The sequence below is a fragment of the Diabrotica virgifera genome, chromosome 2 (genome assembly GCF_917563875.1).
Source record: "Diabrotica virgifera virgifera chromosome 2, PGI_DIABVI_V3a".
Classification (NCBI taxonomy): Eukaryota; Metazoa; Arthropoda; class Insecta; order Coleoptera; family Chrysomelidae; genus Diabrotica; species Diabrotica virgifera.
Genome location: NC_065444.1, coordinates 238896999 through 238919344, shown reverse-complemented (window position 1 = coordinate 238919344; position 22346 = coordinate 238896999). Strand labels below are relative to the sequence as shown.

The following is a 22346-nucleotide window of genomic DNA, read 5'->3' as shown; positions in this document are numbered from 1 at the left end:
AAATTATAATACCATAAATAAAGCTTTCTTCTGTATTGTAAGTGACCCCTTCCGTCATTTTATATATATTTTTGTGATATTTTGCACTAAAATAAATTATTTAATTACCCACTTTGACATCCCTAGCGTTTTGAAACTATTTACATTTTTTTCAGTCTGTAGGTTGAACATAAACTGCCCTTTATACAAAATTTGTCCAAATGATTTAACGAAACGCGTAATGACACTGACTTGTTCTTCAATTTTAAAATAAAAAACTAACTTCAGTCAGAAAACTTTTAATGGTTTTTCTGATAATTTTGATAACAGAAATATTTTTATACTATGGACATTAACCCCTCTTAAGCTACATTAAGAATTACCACTAGTCCAACAACTTACAATAAACAAAGATTTAGATATTTATTGAAAAGTACTTCGCATATTTAATTTTTTGTTGTTTTAAGGTTCTTTACAATGAAGCATTATAAAATGACTTTGACATTAGTAAATAAAAATTATAATGCACACTGTGAATTATGCAACCCAATCTACATAATGTAAGTGAAAGAGAGCTAGCACGCAACGCCAGTCGTTTGACAAGGATGTTGAGTCTGATATTCGTGACGATGATAGTAACAGCTGCGGTGACAGCGAGGATACCGAGGAATCCTCGGTATAAGGCTTTAATACGAAAATGTAATTTGGATGGTATTAGTTATTCAGCGACTTTTTAATTTTTATTTATTTAAAATACGCTGTTCTCTGTTTCTGGACTAATATTTAATGGCTTTGTTATTTGTAATTGTATCAAAGAGCTCCAATAAAAACAAATATTTTTTTCAAATATAGTCTGCTTATATATTTTTTGTCATATAAATAACCAAAATTCTCTACTTTGTAGATATTCTTTTTGTATTTTAATTTGATTAGTAGATGTTTTATTTTAACATAAATGCTTTATCTTTGGAGTAAGTATCTGTAAAGTCGTTCCTACTACTGTTTGTGCCGTTGCTTGAAAACCCTATCTACCAGCGCGTGCGCAATGGCTTTACACCTCACACAACTGGCCCTCGCCATCCTTGTCAAACCAGCGGCGTTGCGCGCTAGCTCTCTTTCACTTTATCTTTGATACCTCGCGTTTTTTTACAGGCAGCCTTATATCATCATATTAAAGAAAAGCTTTAACTTGATATAAAAAACATGCATATACGTCATGAGCGTAAAATTAAACAGCTAGAGCCCGTTCACATGACAGGCACTTAACGCGCGCTTACAACTACATACATTTTACTCGAGACGGTTCACATGCTAACGTGCCTTTTAATGACTTAAAACGCGCGTTAGCATGTGAACGGTGTCAAGTAAAATGTATGTAGTTGTAATCGCGCGTTAAGCTCCTGTCATGTGAACGGGCTCTTACAGTTCAACAGAATAATCGGGGATGATAAAGGTGGGTTTGGTCAATTGCTGAACCGTGGAAAGTTATAAATTATTTATTGTTCAGTTTTATTATGATTAAGGAGATTGTTTTCAAAAAATTTATGGAAATAATTTAAACTGTATTATTAGGAATTATATATTACAATTTATTATTATAATATTATATAATAGTTTAACTGAAAATAAAGTAGATTTTATGATACAGGGTGTTTCATTAATAATTGGAAATATCTGTATAGTAGATTATTGGGCACAAAATATTAAAATTTAACCCAAATCACTTAAATAAAATGTCACTAATTACTGAGTTACAGGGTGTTTTACTTAAAAATTGAAAAACTATTTGTATTCAGTACTTTAAAACAGTTTGACATATCCTTGTTTTACTTATCATGAAGTGTAGGTACTGTACGTCTTACTAAAATATGTTAAACAAATGTTTATGTCTACTACCAGAGACGTACGACGGGCGAAAGTCGTTTGTTGACCCTTCCCAAATTCTACGCCTCTGGCGGAATTGCTATTTTAGTGCAATTTTTCGATTCTTCAACACTTTGTATGTAAATAATAAACTCTTCGTTCGTAACGATAAAGTCATTAGTTTTCGAAATATCTGAAGTTAAAAATGAAACGGCACAGTTATTTTGATTAATTTATTATGCTTCTTCGTTTTTAACTTCAATTATCTTTAAAACTAAAGATTTTATCGTCACGAATGAAGAGTATATTATTTACATAGAAAGTATTGTAGAATCTAAAAATTATGCTAAAACAGCAGTTTCGTCAGTGGCGTAGAATTTGGAAAGGGTCGACCATTCACTATCCCGTGTCGTACGCCTCTGGTAGTAGCCAGAAATGATTATGTAGCATAATTTAGTAGGGTGTACAGTACCTACACTTTCTGCCAAGTATGATAAGGATATGTCTAATAGTTTTACACTCCGTTTGAAAATGATTGATAGCACAGTTTTTGCGACGCAGGTCATTTGTATTGTATGACCTGTGCTATCAACAATAATTTTCAAACGGATTATAAAGTACCAGGTACCAATAGTTCTTTAAATTTTAAATAAAAAATAAATTATTTAAAAAAATAATACTTTAGAACTATTTGACAAATCCGTGTCATACTTGGCAGAAAGTGTAGGTACTGTACACGCTACTAAATTATGTAATGATTATGTTAAATATTCATTTCTGGCTACTGCCGGAGTCATACGACAGGGGAAAGTGAATGGTTGACCCTTCGCAAATTCGGCGCCAATAACGGAACTGCTATTTTTGCACAATTTTTAGATTCTCCAATACTATCTATGTAAATAATATACTCTTCATTCATAACGATAAAATCATTAGTTTTAGATATATTTGAAGTTAAAAACGAAGAGGTATAATACAATAATCAAAATAACTGTGCAGTTTTATTTTTAACTTCAAATATCTCGAAAACTAATGACTTTATAGTTACGTATATTATTTATATAGAAAGTATTGGAGAATTCAAAAATTACACTAAAATAGCAATTCCGCCAGTGGCGTAGAATTTGGGAAGGGTCAACCATTCACTTTCCCCCATCATACGCCTCTGGTAGTAGCCAGAAACGTTTGTTTAAGATAATTTAGCAGGTGTACAGTACCTACACTTGCTAACAAGTATGGCAAGGATATATGTCAAATGGTTTTAAAGTACTGGGTACAAAAAGTTTTTAAATTTTTAAATAAAACACCCTGTAACTCAGTAGGGAGCCACATTTTATTGAAGTGATTTGGGTTAAATCTTAATATTTTGAGCCCAAAAACATACAGACAAAATATTTCCAATTATTAATAAAACATCCTGTAGATAGAAATTTAAAAGAATAAATACAAAGCTGAAGTATAATAAAATTAACAAAAAAGAAAGATACAATATATTATTATTATTATCTAATGTCAAAGTCAGTTTTTAGCTAAGCGAGTGTAGTAGCTTTTGCTTAATTACCGACAATAATGGTATTTTAAAGGAATTTACAGACAAAATAAACTTTCTTTGCGACAATAGAAATAAATCTAGAAGCAACCAACCACAATTGTAACACAAGCTGTAACCACGGTATGCTTCATGGCTATTTACAGATTTTTTTAATGTATTATTTTTATAGCGTATTATTAGGATAGTCCGTCTCGTTCAACAACTTCAGAAACATCTTAAAAGTACATTCACGTACTTTCTTTGTAACTACACACATCCAATTGCTCCATATTCTTCTTCTTTCGACTGTTGGACACAATGCACAATGAAATATGCCGCCACACCGAAATTTCTACTTTAAATCTGTCTATTAGATTATACGAAATCAATGTCTTTTTCTTTCAATGCATGCAACAGGTTGACAAAAATTTCAGCTGCAACAAATCTCCATTCAATATTTGCCGCTATTTAGTAGGTTCTATGATGATAATTTCAAATGGGACAATGGGACATGATATCTTACCTACAAAATACATATACAATCAAATGAATTAATACAAGTTATGTTTATATCGAATTAAGCCACAATTTATTGTAATGAAAATTACATTTTATAATTGTTATTTGACGTTTCGATTTCAACTCCGGAAATTGGTTTTCAAAAAAAGAATATTTTAAATTAGTGTGTTGTAACCAATACAATATAGATACTGTTGCACGTCATTATCTACATCAGAGATCTAAGTTGACATTGTTGCCCGATTACAAAAAATTCTTGAATTCATTTTAAATCAAATATATCACATAATTATTGCGAAGTGGATTATACAATAAAACAAATTTATATTCAATGTAAATAAATAAAAACATTAAAAATAAGAGACAATAATTAAGTTATAATCTTACATTAAAGTAAATAATAAAAAGAATAAAATATAATAAATCAAATACTTATAGTAAAGAATAAAAACAAATCTGAAGTGTCAATACCGCAACTGTCAAATAAATGTTACCAATTTATGCCAAAATGTCACCTTTGTTCGATCGCAGTTAGAGTGTAATCCGAACAAGAATGTGCTTTATAAAACGCTTTATATTCCACTTATATAAATTAAGCGAAATAAGGGTGTGTTTCTTTAAATTTACATTAAAAGAAATCTTCCAATATTATTTCTACGCGTATATAATAAAATATGTCTAGTGGCTGTAATTCCAGTGTAATCGGCTAAACGATTCTAAAAAGGAACAGACCTACCACTTAAATATTTCGTGTTGGTCTCATGTGACGTCACGTGCTATGACGCAGATGACGTGCAGCGGTATCTATATGGCCTCTATCTTGTATACAAATAACCATGCTTTTAATTGACAAGGGTGGTGTTGGTACCCTCAGGATTATATTAAATTTTGATTTTTATTATAAAATGTAATTTGCATTACAATAAATTGTAGCTTAATCCCATAGAAACATAACATAATATTTAACTTAAACATGCCACAAGAAATTAGTTTCAGAACTTTTTTCAATAAAAGTTTTTATATCAATTTTTATTAGTTAGTTTGTTCCTATTTTTAAACTAAATATTGATTGTTTTCCTTACATGATCATGAACCTCTCCAAACAAAAATAACAATATGTAAACGAAAATCACTGTATTTTGAAACTGAAAAACTTGGGGAAGCAGACGACACAGTTATTATAGCTGGGAATGTTAAAATAGCATCTCGATGCTATCAATTCATGCACCAACCAAAGAAAAGGAGAGTTCAACTAAAGATGTCTTCGATGACCAGGCCTCGACAGAATGTGACACTTGTTATGGGATATTGTAATACTAAGATAGGAATAGAAGTGTTTAGGCGAAACATAGGTTAACACAGACTCAGACTAGTGGATTTTGCAACATCAAATAATCTTCTTATTAAATCAACGATGTTTTATCATAAAAATATCCATAGTCAGACTTGGGTTTCTAATAACAGAATACGAGAAATCAAATTGACCATATTCTGGTTAATAGAAGATGTGATAGGAGCATTATCAGCATTAGAATCTACAGGGCCATGACGCAGGCCAATGTCAAACAACATTCATAATCATAATAATCTACTATAGGCCAAACACCTGGACCATGAATCTTGCAGTTTCAATCAATTCTCCAGAAGTGTTGGCCTTCTACGTAAAAGAATTTAAAATCTCTATTGTACTTATTGTAATTTTTAGATTTATATAGACAAATAATTAAGATTTGCTTGGTCATAAAAAAATTAACATGTTGCATAGCAATATTTGATAATTTAACATTATCACTGTCCCATCGTCCTATCATTAATTGTTTTCTAACCATCTATTATCGAAATTTTAAAAAGATTTTTCAGCAAAATGATTAATATGATCACATATTTGCAAATACGGTTCTTCGGTAATTGTGTTAGAATACAATTAATGGACAATATGATGTAAAGAGCGAGAGAATATGCTTCAACAGTTATTAACCAACAGCCATTTGGTTTTCCTATCTATTGTACTATTGGTGAAAACCTGAAATTATTTTCAAATTATATAATTTGTTTAAATATATTTAGAAACAAAATTGAATACGTAACCTTTTATTACTGAAGTATCCTGGAACTTTTTTCAATTAACTCAAAAGCAAATACTCTGTGTTTCTTCAACGTTCCTATTTTTTATCTGATGAAAATCACTTACGATAAGTATTCTATTCATTCCTAGTTATTTTTGCCAAGTAATCCTGCTACATTTTAGATGAATATAGATATGAGAAAATACAAAAACATACAACTTTTGTTATGTTTAAATAGTATATCTCAAATAAGAGCACATTGTGTGTTAATAATGTTAGTATGGAAGAACAAGAAGATTAATGTGTTTAATATTTTCTTCATTCAACCAAACGAAGAAGTTGAAGAGAACATAATGATTTTATCTTCTTTTAAAGCATAATTATAAGTGAAAGAAATACAGAAACAATTGATTTTATATGGAGATAGGTCCACGGATTCATTGGGAAGTACAAAACAATAACATGCAATATATTTTAAAGCAGCGTTTTCATATATTTTTCTTTGCAGTTTATAAGATTGTTATTTAATTATGTTTTGGTTTCATAATGATCAATTATTTTTTAAAGAAGTTAATTTTTGTGAAATTTTATTATCAAAAAACTTTCGTTTTAGTTTTTAGTTAATATTGGTCTGCAGATGAAACACTTAATCAAAATAACCCAGTTGTTAATAAAATCAACAACTAAATTGCAAGACAAATGATTTACTGTATCAACCATTTATCGCAATATAAATATATCTTCATCATTTACTCGAACATAATCAATAATAAATTCAGAATTGTCAAATAATCGTCCTCTGGGTTTACACTGTGTCTTCTTTGGACGATCTATGTGTATACAGGGTGTCCCCGAAAAAAGTGCGTTCCTTTAAGGTATGGATATAATACACAATGTACAACAAAAAAGTCAAACAAAACATTTCAAAAACATTTCTTTCTAAAGTTAACCGTTTCCAAAAAAAAAATTACATTGTTCGCCATATAAGCGAACTTTTATTTTCATAAAATTAACTAATTTGGCATCACTGTACAAGAACTGTTTGTGGTTTAGTTTATTGACACCACAAATATGTAAATCAGACAGGTACACCTGCAAAATAATTGTGCCACCCCATGTTTGAAAATCCAACAAAACAAGAATTTGTTTGTTTAGGATGAAGACAAGGCTTAATGTAAATACTTATGGCTAAAATGCTGCAACTATTTTTGAATTGTGATTGTCTATGTTTAGATTTTTGTATACATAGTTGTCAGATTTCAATTTGCATACCAAAATGTATTTTGGTTTTTTAGCCAAACGGTTGCATTTAGAAAAAAATGTTATAAGACTTTTTTGCTCTACATGGTGCCTTCTACCTATACCTTTAAGGAACGTACTATTTTCGGGGACACCCTGTATGTCACAATGTTTCGCCACACTTGTGTGTAACTTCTTCAGGAGGATTGGATTCACTTAAAGTAGGTAACTTAAATACTCAACTTCACCTTCTTCCTCTTGCATCTCAAACTTCATTTGAAATTTTCTAACACTTATTGTTAATGATGTGGTACTTTTAGTTTGTATCTCTTACTCACAAGCAGAACAACCCTAACTTCTCAATCCACGAGATACAAAATGCAATCCCTTGTTTCTAAGAAAAAAAAACAGCCCCTCCCATACCATCATTGTCGTTAATACAATCATCAAATTTTCTTCTCAGGACCAAAATTCCAGCTGAAATCTCCTTTCCTTCCTGCGATCTTAATCTTCCCAGCGAAAAAAAGACAATGCTACTGTCATTTTTGATAAATCTTATGTATACACAAAAGTCAAAGACTTAATGTACACTCTGTTTCATACGTTAGAATCCACCAGTACGCTTGTATATTGCAAGCGGGTTTGCTATTCAATAAATTATCATAAATAAATCCTCCTTCAGTATTCCACAGCAGTTAACAGCGATAATCCTCTACAAGTATCTGCCTAATACTACCCTTCACGGCTGATGCCGTAAAGAGCGGCAAAGCGGCAACGTTGTCAAGGAGATTCTCATTTAGTTTGTATCGGGGGTATCCTTCGTACACTGAATCTCAGTCTGAAATACGCTGTAGATGCGACGAGTACTTGAGTTGCTATGTGTGAATCCCCCTGACAGGTTATTTTAGTCTATAAGACATTGAATATTTGAATTACACTGACTAATAGCATACCTCGTTCTAAAGAAGTTACATACAAGTGTAGCGAAATGTTGAGATGTATTCACACCAATGAACTGTCAAGACGGATGGAATGGCCCCGTCCCATTCAAACAGTGAGGCCAGATTACGGCCAACATACAAGTGAGAGGTCCTAGAGAGAGACAGAGCTTGCCAGGGAAAATTTGCTACAACATACCACCAGAGTTGCCAGATGTGATTTTATAAATCCCCCACTTAGAAACTGAAATTCCCTCAAATTGAAGCTCAAATCCCTTACATTTAAATTTGCCGCATTTTAATAAATTAGTAGTCAAATGTAGAGAACAGTAAACCAAAATTATACTACTTATCAACAGAAGGCCCTGGAAATAATTAATAGGTCCTATCGTCTTGGATTATATGAGAATATACAGTTCTATGTATATACGCAAATTTAATTTACAATGACCCCTTAAAATCACTCGTAATTTTCCCTCACAACCATTTCTGCTTCGAAAAATTCCTCTAGACGCTTTCAAATTACTCCAAAATTATGGGAAAATACCCCAAGCTGGCAACCCTGACTACCACTATCAATTTCTTTGTTTACGAAAGATGGCGATTATCTTCTATCCTTCCCTGACTAGACTCCCTCATCCTGGCCGCATTAAATTCACTTCTTGCCCATTCCATCCGTGTTGACAGTTCATTGATTCACACACAGATTGTTGAAACAAGACATGGTCCAAATCCTGAAGATTGTCCAACTTTCTGTATATATTCCCTCTGCATACAGCTGTGTTGGGTATCATTAAGTGTACATAGTGTATCCTACACACCAAGTGTGGAGAAATTGTACTAAACAGTTTACGACTTTCTAGTTGTCAAAGCCTTCGAAGCAGCAACCTAGGAAATATTTTTTTGTAGTAGGAATATAACCCACAACATTCGACATCAAAGGCGGATACACTCACCTCTGAGCCACCTAGGCTGCATATTTTTTAAAAGATCTTGTTATATTTACAGTTTCTTCGACTATTTTGTACTACATTTATTACCTGTTTTCCTTCCAGGTAGTTAATCGATACCACTTATTTCTATGATTTCTATTAAATTTTTAATTTACAGAGTAGAAACACGAAGAATTATATGTTTTAAAATGAGACAGAGAGCATCTTTCATATCGGCAAAACCTCTATGGTACTTCAAAATGTCTCAAATATAATAAGCGGCATCTTATCAATTATTCTATTTATTTTTTGTTAAAGCAAGTTAATGTTCTCAAGTAAAATTGACTTATCCATCTAGGAAAGAATTGTTATTTTCAAAAGTTATTGTGATTAAAGAAAAACAGTTTATTATTTAATTTCGATACAGAGACCACCACCATTTGCTTATGCATATTTCATCCTTTTGGAATCATCAGAGCAACCTGTGGTGTGCTCTCTTCAGTCTCTGTAGCGAAATTAAATTTTAAACTGACTTTCTTTGCTTTCGTTTATTTATACAATTGAGTACTTGGAATCAAATTCGTTGGAGTGTTGTCTAGATCGATTGACATATTGTGGAATGCAAGTTTTAGATTCCTCTCGTCTATTCATTTATCGTCTGTTTTCTTTGCAAATTATAAAAAGCACGGATTTAGGCAAAAAATCTTCGGAATCTCCTGATTTTGTTTGTATGTTACTAAGATCCTTCGATTAACGGACTAAGGTTCGAAAATTGACCTATCAAGTTGTACGAAAATTAGTCAAATAGTAACACAATTCCTACCACCAATTTGGTAGTGAGAATCCTTATTTCAGTTGCTCGACCTGTCAGGACTTAGAACTGGGTAGTTAATATCTCAACGAAAGTTAAAAATCAAATACTAAATTGAATGTAGTATATTGTCTTGAAACTTAATAGAACAAAATCGCATTTAAAAGAATTCATACAAAAACAGCTTCTCCTAATAGGCCTGGATCCTGCGTACCTAAAAATTTTTATTAACAACAAGCTGAAAACTTGTTAATAGCTTAACGGTGTCTAGTCGGACAAACTTTGATGTACGGGAACACTGGAACAGGAGAAGTTTTAATTGTGGAACAGGTACCAGGTTTCGAACATCAGACTACGAAAATGTCCCATGTATTTTGTCGGACAGGACTTCCAATTGATTTGTTACCCTTTCAATAAACTCTCATGCCAAAATCAGACTGCTATTTACCAATATAATTCCTCTTACTTGACATGTTCTACGTGTCAGGCTTATTAAAATGCCCAACATATTTGTCGGACAAACATTTCTTCCTATATTATATAAAGTCTGCTATTGAATAAACTTAAAAACAACCTGCTAGTTTTCATCATCATAAACTTGTCAGGATGACTGACACGTTCCACAATTAAAACTTCCCTTGTTCCAGTGTTCCCATACATCAAAGTTTGTCAGACTAGACACCGTTAAGCTATTAACAAATTTTCAGCTTGCTATTAATCAACTTTTTTTTGGTACGCGGGATCCAAGCCTATAATTCTATTTTAAACATATTAATCGTCTGTTACCTGTTAGATAGGAAGTACCAAATAGCAAGTTATTTGTTACACGAGGTAAAATCAACACAAGTAAAACACATTATCGAAGTTAATATTTTTATTGAAGTCATTTTCTTCACTATATTGCGTGATATACTGGAAACAGGGAAATTCATCAGCGAAATTTTAAATTTTAATCACATGTGCCTAATTTTTTCCTAGTGTCATTAATAAAATAAAGCAAATCTTATATTCAACTAAAAAATAATGAAAATCAAGACTTTTCAATAATTTTCAATCAAATGGAAATGTATTATGATCGTCAGGTTGTGATTTTAAAACATTTTTGAGCAATACAATGATTTATCAAAAAGTGCATGAATTATAAATTATTGTAAATAAATAGAAAACCTATAAATAAATAGAAATAAATAGAATATATTTATTTTGAACAAAATAAATATTTCTCGTTTGACATACACCGGTTGACAGTTGAGAACGTGTAATGATATGCCTTCAGCAGATCGACAGCAGAAAACTGCATAACCTGCGCAACCCCACTCATTTCCACTTCTACACCGAGGCATCCAAGTAGGGCAGCCGAGAGCGTATTTAAGGAGAGTACTGAAGGTTGCGGTGATCAAGCTCTAGACTCCCTGGCTAACCAGTGTAGTGAACAGGTAGGCCAATCTGAGTGGTGGAACCTTAGAATATAAAATAAACCAGGAGTACAATGCGAAATGACTTCGAGCCAGGAAGGAGGTTGCAAATGGCGATCAGCTGTCAGATTTGCTTTCTGTCTCCAGTGACGTACCTTTGAAAGGGGGAAGAAAAGAAATTCTAACGAGTTTTTTACATATTTGATGTTAAACAAACAGCTATAGATCAAGAGAAAATACGTATTAATATAATATTCTGTTGAAAAGTCAGTTAAATAACATTTTCTTATACTAATAACTTTATTTAATTGATTGCATATACAGAAGCTTTACCAGATGGTACGCCTATGCACACAGCTGATCCAATACACAAACACCTTCTACCTCGTTGACAAAAACTTATGAGTCATCCACAGACGTTCAAGATGGCCGGTTCCGCTAGAAATTTAAGGTGTTGTTGATATATGACAGACTCCTTCCTGTTTATTTTATATTCTAAGGGTGGAACTCTGTAGTGAGGAGATCCGCCACTCGTGATTGAACAGGAGTGAACGGCTGCCGCCAGCTCCGACTCGACGTTGTATGGGTGTCTGTATAGTTATTGATATTTTGATTGTGGGTGTGTTTGTGCTTACACTGGAGTGAAGTGTAAGGAGGTACGACTCTGTGAGTAATTGCTTCTTGTATTCCATTAATTGCATTTTCTTTTGATAGTAATAAATACAACTTTATTTTTCTTTTGCAGACATCCACCAAGGGAGCTTTAGAATTATATTTTATTTTGTTATTTTTAATTTTCAACTGTATAAAATATCCTCAATATATTTATTTCATTCTAACCTGTGTTTTACCGAGTCTGTTGACCTGAAAGAACTCCCCGTCACAAACTGAGTTCTCGTCGACCTTCCAGCACAAAAATGCTGCAACAAGTATCGAACAAGTGAGACTTGTGGTCGAAGAAAATCCTTGATTGACTGCGCCAATTAGAAAACTTGTTTTTCGTGAATTTTATCCAAGAATTTGGGAATGATTCACGTCCGCAGTGAGATGAAAACGACCGCATTTTTGATCTAACAGCAATTGGTTTCTTCATTCAAATTTTTCGTGTTTCTAAAACTGAAAACGCTGAGCAACGTTTCGACGATATAGAGATGATTAATGTTGTTCTGAAGCTATTTTCTTGTGACATTTTTGTAATTAACCATTCTAAATGGGAAAGAAGCCACAATTTAACTAAAGAAATGATTTTATAAACGTTTCGACGTCCAAATCGGACGTTGTCAAAATACAAAATATTAATAAATTAAACAAAAATTTTGTTGCTTAGTAAAAAATTCTTCTAATAATTTAATTTAATCTGACTTATTTATATCGGCAATTCAGACATATATTATAATTAAATTATTAAAAGAATTTTTTACTAAGCAACAATATTTTTGTTTAATTTATTAATATTTTGTATTTTGACAACGACGTCCGATGTGGACGTCGAAACCTTAATAAAATCATTTAGTTAAAGTGTGGCTTATTTCCCATTTAGAATAGTTAATTAGGGATGATTAAATCAAACAAATTCGATGATAGCACTGACGACCATTACAAAAACTGAATTTCACAACAGCTTCAATGACTTAAAGCGCCGATGGAAGAGTCTTGTTATGCCGAATGGGGATTACTTTGAAGAATACCAAGAGACGAAGGGATCTACTTAAGTGGAAATTAAATATCAAAAAAATACTAGATTAAACTAGATCCTTTGTAAAAAGGCATATTTAAAATTCTCTAAATAAGGTTTACATTATACCACGGAACGTTGGAACGTTTTCGGATTAAAAAATCCATCATCAGTGTTAATAATAGCCAATAATGTGCATGCCTGAGCTACCAAAATGTTTTGGATAAAAACCCTTTAAATGTTGAAAGTTCTCAACATTTTTATGTTGAAAGAAACTAAAAATCCTAATACTGTATTCTAAAAAATGTACAAGATCAAAAAATAATATAGGACTAATGTAATTTACAATAGATTATTGAATGATATGTTCAGACACTAACTAAAGGGTTAGAAAATAGGCATATCTGATTGTAACAATGTTGTCTAAGAAGCGATTAAAAATCAGGACTCAATCTATTATTTTAATGCGATAATTTTACAAAGGGAAAAATACTTATAAAATGATATTTTAAAAATAACAGTTCACAAAATAATAGACTAGTTATTTTAGTAACATAAAATAATTTACATAAAAAGTTCAGTACACTGCCAGTGCAAGAACAAGTTGGTGTAAGTAATAAAGACATATACATGTATATATGTAATAATGTTTCTGGTGTTGTGAAGCATGCTCCAACTGAGAGAGACAGAGAGAGATGGTGATGGGAGTATTACCACCTGCATGGTGTCTTACTTACCAGCAAACAATTAACAAGGGGCAGGGTTAATTAGGCTGTTATTATATTATCACTTTTTGTTGGATGGGCTATTAAGTTGTGCAGGCGTGGTTTTATTATGTGATATCTCAAGCTCTGCTAATTTCTTCCAAAGTTCATCTCGTTCTTTCTCTCGTTTCTTTTCCCTGTAAAAATATTACGTTAAAAATATTTTTATGTATATAATGGAAGGTCTTTGGTCATCATATTATATGCAAGAGAATCGTTAGACATTGGGGTGTTTAACCAAATATATGCACTCGTATGTATTTAATATGGTCTTTAGGTAAATTGATCGTTGGAAGTACAAAGATCGCGGGATAAGGAGCAAACATAAAAAGAACTCATGAAGGAGAAAAAACGCGTGCATCAAAATCGGACCATGGAAAAACAGATTATGCAAGAGCTTCAGTTGCCAAAGTGGAAAAATGAAACTAGAAAGTTCTATAATATTCTAAATAAGACAATGGAAAATGATGCGTCATCCCAAATACCAAGAACTAACACCCATGTAGAAATTCCTTCAATATTCTAAGTGAGAGACGCAATCCCATGCCGCAAAAATAACAAGTCCTCATGAGTGGACTCTATCCCTGCAAAGTATACAGACGTAAGAAAACTGTTAACACATGAAATTGACGAGAATATGAAAGCTACATCCAAGGCAGATCAACAAGAGTTGCAATTTCCATTATTCAGCAGTTGATTGAAAAATGAAGGAATAAAGAAACAAATGCTCACATGGTCTTCATTTCTTGGGAACGCATATAATAACAGCTCCTCGAGAGATGCTGTGGTAAGCACTCAATAGGAAATGGATCTTCAGTCAATATGTAAAGATTGTGACAAGTGTATGAGGTAGTAACAACTAGCTTATTCAACAACGTATAAAAATTAAATATGACGTCGACTTTGAAAAGTAACAAGACACTTACTCAACACACACACTACACATTACTCCCCTGAGTTAGTAATAAGTTGTAGTCTAAAAAAAAATCATTATGAAATTGACTGGCCAGTTGGTTGTGAAAACCAGTGCCAATAAAACACAAACACACACAAAAATTAAATTGAGGATGAACTAAATAGAGGTGGGAATACATAAGACGTGAAACAGTGACAGAATATTAAGAATATGTATTAAGAATAGTATAATAAAACCTACTGATAAAAATAATCATGAAAATATAAATAATGATCTAAGTGATGAAATGGAAGATTACTGCATTACTTATGAAGAATTGAGAGAATTAAATGAAGTATCTAAGAAGAGTAAAAGGTGAGTCATGAACTATCGCGTGAAGTTGGCGACCGTTTTTTTAGGAATCGTAAAATTTTTGAGAGTTCTGGGTAGATTAACAATAGTTCTGGAGTTCTAGACCAAAATTAGCAATAGTTCTGGGAAATAAATGCTCAAAAAGCTTAAACGGCGAAAAGGGGCGCTAACTTCACGCGGCGCCCCTTTTGCACGCTACATGAGTTCTGGTGCGTTTAATGTAATCCTAATACATAGTTCTGGAGTTCTTGAAAAAATTTTCAATAGTTCTGAACAAGTTTCGGAGATATCGAGGTTTAAAGATTTCAAGTAAAAAGTCTATTTTTCCGGTAAATCACTAAAAACGCGTCAGAAATGAGTTCTGGCGTGAGTTCTGGGTAGCGCCCGAAGAGTTCTAGGGATAATCCAAAAAAAATTTTCAGAATAAATCAAAAACAAAAAAAAAAGAGCGATAATTGAGTAAAATTTTCGCGAGAAAGTGATTTAGGACCATAAAGCACGAAATCACGTCGGAAAAGAGTTCTGGCGTGAGTTCTGGGTAGCGCCCCGAGAGTTCTGAAGATTATCCAAAAGAAGTTTCGCGAAAAAATCAAAAACAAGAAAACTAGAGCGATAATTAAGTTACGTTTTCACAAAAAGAGATTTTGGACCATAAAGCACGAAAATGACGTCGGAAAAGAGTTCTGGGTAGCGCCCCAAGAGTTCTGAAGATAATTCCAAACAAGTTTCGCGAAAAAATCAAAAACAAAAAAACTAGAGCAAAAACTTAGTGCAGCGTTTTCGCGAAAAAGTGATTTTCGACCATAACGAACGAAAATCTCGGCGAAAAAGAGTTCTGGCGTGAGTTCTGGGTAGCGCCCCAAGAGTTCTGAAGATTATCCAAAAGAAGTTTCGCGAAAAAATCAAAAACAAGAAAACTAGAGCGATAATTAAGTTACGTTTTCACAAAAAGAGATTTTGGACCATAAAGCACGAAAATGACGTCGGAAAAGAGTTCTGGCGAGAGTTCTGGGCCCAAGAGTTCTGAAGATAATTCCAAACAAGTTTTGCGAAAAAATCAAAAACAAAAAAACTAGAGCAAAAACTTAGTGCAGCGTTTTCGCGAAAAAGTGATTTTCGACAATAGAGCACGAAAATCTCGGCGGAAAAGAGTTCTGGCGTGAGTTCTGGGTAGCGCCCCAAGAGTTCTGAAGATAATTCAAAACAAGTTTCGCGAAAAAATCAAAAACAAAAAAAATAGGGCAAAAACTTAGTGCAGCGTTTTCGCGAAAATGTGATTTTCGACCATAAAGCACGAAAATCTCAGCGGAAAAGAGTTCTGGGTAGCGCCCCCAGAGTTCTGAAGATTATCCAAAAGAAGTTTCGCGAAAAAATCAAAAACAAGAAAACTAGAGCGATAATTAAGTTACGTTTTCACAAAAAGTGATTTTCGACCATAAAGCACGAAAATGACGTCGGAAAAGAGTTCTGGCGTGAGTTCTGGGTAGCGCCCCAAGAGTTCTGAAGATAATTTAAAACAAGTTTCGCGAAAAAATCAAAAACAAAAAAACTAGAGCAAAAACTTAGTGCAGCGTTTTCGCGAAAAAGTGATTTTCGACCATAACGAACGAAAATCTCGGCCGAAAAGAGTTCTGGCGTGAGTTCTGGGTAGCGCCCCAAGAGTTCTGAAGATAATTCAAAACAAGTTTCGCGAAATCATTAACAGTTATAAGCGAAAGTCCATGTTGCAGTCGAAACTTCTATTTTTACTATAAGTAACATGGAAACTGAATATTCTACAAAATGCAATATTTCAAGATTAGGTATTAATGCGAGCGACTGATATATTCACAAGCTAGTTAAAATAAAGTCTAATCGATAAAATAAAATTGGACATTCCTGTTCGGTAACGGTATGCCAATTTTTTTTTTTTTTTTTTCTATTGTATAACCCAGCCTCTGTTCGTTTTCCGAAAGCGGATGAAATGAGTCATCCGCTCGGAATGTCATCCGCATTAACTACATTTCTTTAAAACATGATTTTATTAATGCAGTTTTTCATGGTTGATATGAAGAAGCTATAATATTGGATCTTTCATGAAACAACTATTGCAAAAGTGATAATATAAAACTCTTTTCCGACGTGATTTCAGTGATTTATGGTCAAAAATCTGTTTCTCGCTAAAACGTCACTTAATTATCGCTCTAGTTTTTTTGTTTTTAATTTTTCGCGAAACTTCTTCTTGATAATCTTCACAACTCTTGGGGCGCAACCCAGAACTCTTTTCCGCCGAGATTTTCGTGCTTTATGGTCGAAAATCACTTTTTCACGAAAACGTAACTTAATTATAGCTCTAGTTTTTTTGTTTTTGATTTTTTCGCGAAACTTGTTTTGAATTATCTTCAGAACTCTTGGGGCGCTACCCAGAACTCTCGCCAGAACTCTTTTCCGACGTCATTTTCGTGCTTTATGGTCGAAAATCACTTTTTCGCGAAAACGTAACTTAATTATAGCTCTAGTTTTCTTGTTTTTGATTTTTTCGCGAAACATCTTTTGGATAATCTTCAGAACTCTCGGGGCGCTACCCAGAACTCACGCCAGAACTCATTTCTGACGCGTTTTTAGTGATTTACCGGAAAAATAGACTTTTTACTTGAAATCTTTAAACCTCGATATCTCCGAAACTTGTTCAGAACTATTGAAAATTTTTTCAAGAACTCCAGAACTATGTATTAGGAACACATTAAACGCACCAGAACTCATGTAGCGTGCAAAAGGGGCGCCGCGTGAAGTTAGCGCCCCTTTTCGCCGTTTAAGCTTTTTGAGCATTTATTTCCCAGAACTATTGCTAATTTTGGTCTAGAACTCCAGAACTATTGTTAATCTACCCAGAACTCTCAAAAATTTTATGATTCCTAAAAAAAGGGTCACGCGAATGTCATGAACAGATAAAGTGAGAAGTGAAGCAAGTAGAAAAGAGTTGATTACTGAATAAATATTGAGTTTATAGAAAAAAACAACTGTACTAGGGCAGTCCGATAAGTACTTAGCCTCTCCGCCCGATGGCGACTCTATCGCAAAGGAAGTGTACTGTCATTTAATGCGTTCTCGTAGACGGCTAATGTCAAAATTTCAGCCAAATCGAAATTATAGTATTGTTGTGATTGCGTGTGAAAGTCCGCGGATTTTAATAAAATGGAAAAAGAGCAATATCGGTCGGTGATTCGATTCTTGTTTTTGGAAGGGAAATCACGCAGCGAAATCAAAGAGCGCTTGGATGCTGTGTACGGTGACTCTTCTCCTTCGATGGCAACTGTCAAAAATTGGTTTATTGAGTTTCAACGTGGACGAACGTCGGTTTTTGATGAGCCACGCGTAGGTGCCCCGAAAATGGCTACCACAGAGAATAACGTGACAAAAATCCACGATCTTGTATTGGCAGACCGCCGACTGAAGGTGCGCGAGATAGCTGACATAGTAGGCATCTCAAAAGACCGCGTAGGTCATATCCTGCATGAAATTTTGGGCATGAGAGAGCTGTCGGCGCGATGGGTGCCGCGTTTGCTCACTTCAGACAATAAGCGCAACCGTGTGACCACTTCAGAGCAGTGTTTGATGCTATTTAACAGTGATCCAAAGGAGTTTTTACGTCGTTTCATAACCGTCGACGAAACATGGATTCACTGGTATACGCCAGAAACCAAAGAGCAGTCGAAAGAGTGGACAGCACCCGGCGAACGTACTCCGAAGAAGGCGAAGACTGTCCAATCGGCCGGAAAGGTGATGGGATTTTTCTGGGATTCACAAGGTGTGATCTACATCGACTACTTAGAGAAGGGAAAAACGATCACAGGGCCCTATTATGCCGAATTATTGGGCCGATTCGACGCCGAATTGAAGAAAAAATGACCCCATTTGGCAAAGAAAAAAGTGCTCTTCCACCATGACAACGCACCGGCTCACACATCCGCCGCCGCCATGGCCAAATTGGTCGAATTCGGCTACGAACTGTTGCCCCATCCACCGTATTCTCCAGATTTGGTGCCGTGCGACTACTATTTGTTTCCAAACTTGAAAAAGACACTCGCTGGGCAGAAATTTAAGTCGAATGAGGAGGTAATCGCCGCCACGGAAGCCTATTTTGCAGACCTCGAGAATAGGTATTTTTCAGATGGGTTAAAGAAGTTGGAGCATCGCTGGGTCAAGTGTATCGAGCTAAAAGGAGACTATGTAGAAAAATAAATTACCACTTTTCCAAAATTTTCCTTTTTCTTTTGTAGGCTATGTACTTATCGGACTGCCCACGTAAAATGTATATACGATGCAAGGAAGACAGAAAACAGAAGAAGAAAAGGACCTAAAGTGACATAGGACAATATGGTGGGGAAAATTCTGCACCAAACAGGCAAACATGACAAAAAGCAGGTAGGACTGGACAATTAAACTTTTAGGCCTGGATCTCGCGTACCAAAAAAAAGTTGATTAATAGCAAACTGAAAATTTGTTAATAGCTTAACGGTGTCTATTCGGACAAACTTTGATATACGGGAACACTGGAACAGGGGAAGTTTTAATTGCGGAATAGTTTAAAAATTTGGAACGTCAGATTACGAAAATGTCCCATGTATTTTGTCGGACAAAACATCCAATTGATTTGTTACCCTTTCATTAAACTCTCATGCAAAAATCAGACTGCTATTACTAACCAACATGATTCCTGTCATTTGACATGTTCTTCGTGTTCCACTCATTAAAATGCCCAGTTGGTGATAAACACCAGTCCGATTTTTGCATGAGAGTTCAATGAAATGGTAACAAATCAATTGGAAGTTCTGTCCGACAAAATACATGGAACGTTTTAGTAGTCTGACGTTCCAAATTTTTAACCTGTTCCACAATTAAAACTTCCCCTGTTCCAGTGTCTCATACATCAAAGATTGTCCAACTAGACACTGTTAAGCTATTAACAAATTTTCAAGCTTGCTATTAATCAACTTTTTTTGGTGCGCGGAATCCAGGTCTATTTTGTAAACGGTTTACAGAAATAATTGTACATTTTTACACCCTACGGGCCTGAAAGAAACAACGAAACGAGAATAAAGCACTTACAGCATGTAACAGGAAGTAACAGGCAAGATACTACATTAAATTAAGAGTGGTAACAAAGGTATGCAGAAGGAAGAAACTAATATCTAAGAGATGGAGCTGAGCTATTCGAAAAAACAATATAGGAATTTCTAGAGATGGGAGACAACAAACAAAAGAGTTTAAAGCAAATGCTATAAGAAAGTAAGTAAGAAAGAGAAAGAATCTGATTGATCAAACCTAAACAAAGTCAAACTAAACAAAGTGGAAAAGTAATACTGTGGAAGCAAATACATGGTTTACTTAGTACTTTTAGATACTTTTAAACCTATTATTTTTGTACTGTTGTTAAATAATGCTTAGCCTGTAATACTACCTTTATTGCTTGCAGGTAGTTACAGGACCTTTCAGTTCTTCATTTTGTATTGATTCATTAAGTTTTATATACGCTTTTTCCTGTAGTTGTACGTTTTATTCATAAGTAATATGTACATCTTCCCATGTCACAAGTTTTTTTATTTTTATGCTTTCCTCATTATCTACTATGAGTTTTAGTTTTCCTTGTTTAAGTTATACTTGTATTTAAACGTTTGATAATGTTTTTAAACTTGAGTTCTAAATTATAATTAATATTTTTATATTAATTATTACTAATAATTGTTCACATTATTAATAATAATATATTATTTTCAGTTTCAGCATATTTGCCGTTCAAGATGGATTCACAAGGACAAAAACTACAACATTTTTGGATTAAGATTAAAATGAAATTCCATCACCTCTGCTTTTTAGATGTAACTGTTTTCATTATAATGCTTATACACAAAACAGAACTTGTAAAGTACTTTATTAAATCATTTATACATAATTACAATGTCAATATCATATAAATAATTTGTAACCATAGAAACTAACAACTAACCACTTAAAATTAACAAATACGATTTGATGTTTATATTCGATTTAAATGTTTTTTCACAGAAGCCACATGTTTTTATATTCTTTGTCTAGTAAATCGGGTATTGCGGGAGTCTGGAATAAATTTTTATTTATAAATGCCTTTGACTACACACACTAGCTGTGTTTAGCTATAATTCCTCATTATTCATTAAACTCAAATAATTGATTTTTGGTATAAAGATAAAGGATTACATAAAGGATTACTAGTGACAACTTCTTCATAACATCATAGAAAAAGAAACAAGTATTACTCCTAGCTTCTACTCAAAAAGATTTTCAAAGATTACCTCACAGTGTCGTTAAGAGCTGTAAGGAAGCAGGTCTGGATCAGAACATACGGGAAGTCAAAAACTCGTAATAAGAAAACAACAGAATATAAAACCGTTTATACAGGGTGTACCCGAAAATAGTGCGTTCCTTAAAGGTATAGGTAGAAGGCACCAGGTAGAGCAAAAAAAGTCTTATAACATTTTTTTCTTAATTCAACTGTTTGGCCAAAAAAACAAAATAAATTTTGGTGTGCAAATTGAAATCTGACAACTATGTGTACAAAAATCTAAAAATAGACAATCACAATTCAAAAATAGTTGCAGCATTTTAGCGATAAGTATATACATTAAACCCTGTCTTCATCCTAAACAAACAAACAAATTCTTGTTTTGTTGGATTTTCAAACATGGGGTGGTACAATTATTTTGCAGGTGTACCTGTCTGATCTACATTTGTGGTGCCAATACACTAAATCACAAACAGTTCTTGTACAGTGATGCCAAATTAGTTAAATTTATGAAAATAAAAGTTTGCTTATATGGCGAACAATGTAATTTTTTTTGGAAACAGTAAACTTAAGAAAAAAATGTTATAGGACTTTTTTGTTCTGCATTGTGTATTATATCCATACCTTAAAGCAGTGGTGCTCAAAGAGTCGATCGCGATCGACCGGTCGATCGTCAAAGTTTTTGAAGTGAATCGCGATTCACGGAAAAATACAAATGGAAAAGATATTATGTCTGCTATCAAAGAAGTCCTGTTGTAACATCCAATGGTTACTATCATGCGGCTATCTCCGCAATGTTCAATACTTAAGGTGAAACGCTCTATAGACGTATCTAAATCATGGGAAAGATTTGGAAAGCAAAGTTAAAAGTGATACCTACTATGAAGTGTATAATTTCCTTTCTTTGCAATTTGACGATTCAACCGATATTAATGATACCGCCCAGTTGTGTAGTTTTATTCGGATGGTATTTTCTGATATGTTGGCTAGAGAAGAATTGTTAACAACGCCTCTGAAAGAAAAAATTTGCAAAGAAGATATATACA

At 33.6% G+C, this 22346-nt stretch overlaps 1 protein-coding gene across 5 annotated transcripts in view; it reads right to left on the bottom strand.

Annotated features, from left to right (window-relative positions):
- Nucleotides 1–262: 262 nt before the first annotated feature.
- LOC114328533 (serine/threonine-protein phosphatase 2A 56 kDa regulatory subunit epsilon isoform) overlaps nt 263–22346 on the bottom strand; it is a 148160-nt gene continuing 126076 nt past the window's right edge. For 2 of the 5 annotated variants that reach the window (XM_050644400.1, XM_050644403.1), the window contains exon 6: nt 13417–13869. In XM_050644400.1, coding sequence (XP_050500357.1) covers nt 13755–13869 — 115 coding nt within the window. In that variant the 3' untranslated portion in view covers nt 13417–13754. Of the gene's footprint in view, nt 3897–13416; nt 13870–20893; nt 21096–22346 lie in introns of those variants that run through there. The other 3 variants (XM_050644401.1, XM_050644402.1, XM_050644404.1) reach the window with 3 other exon arrangements.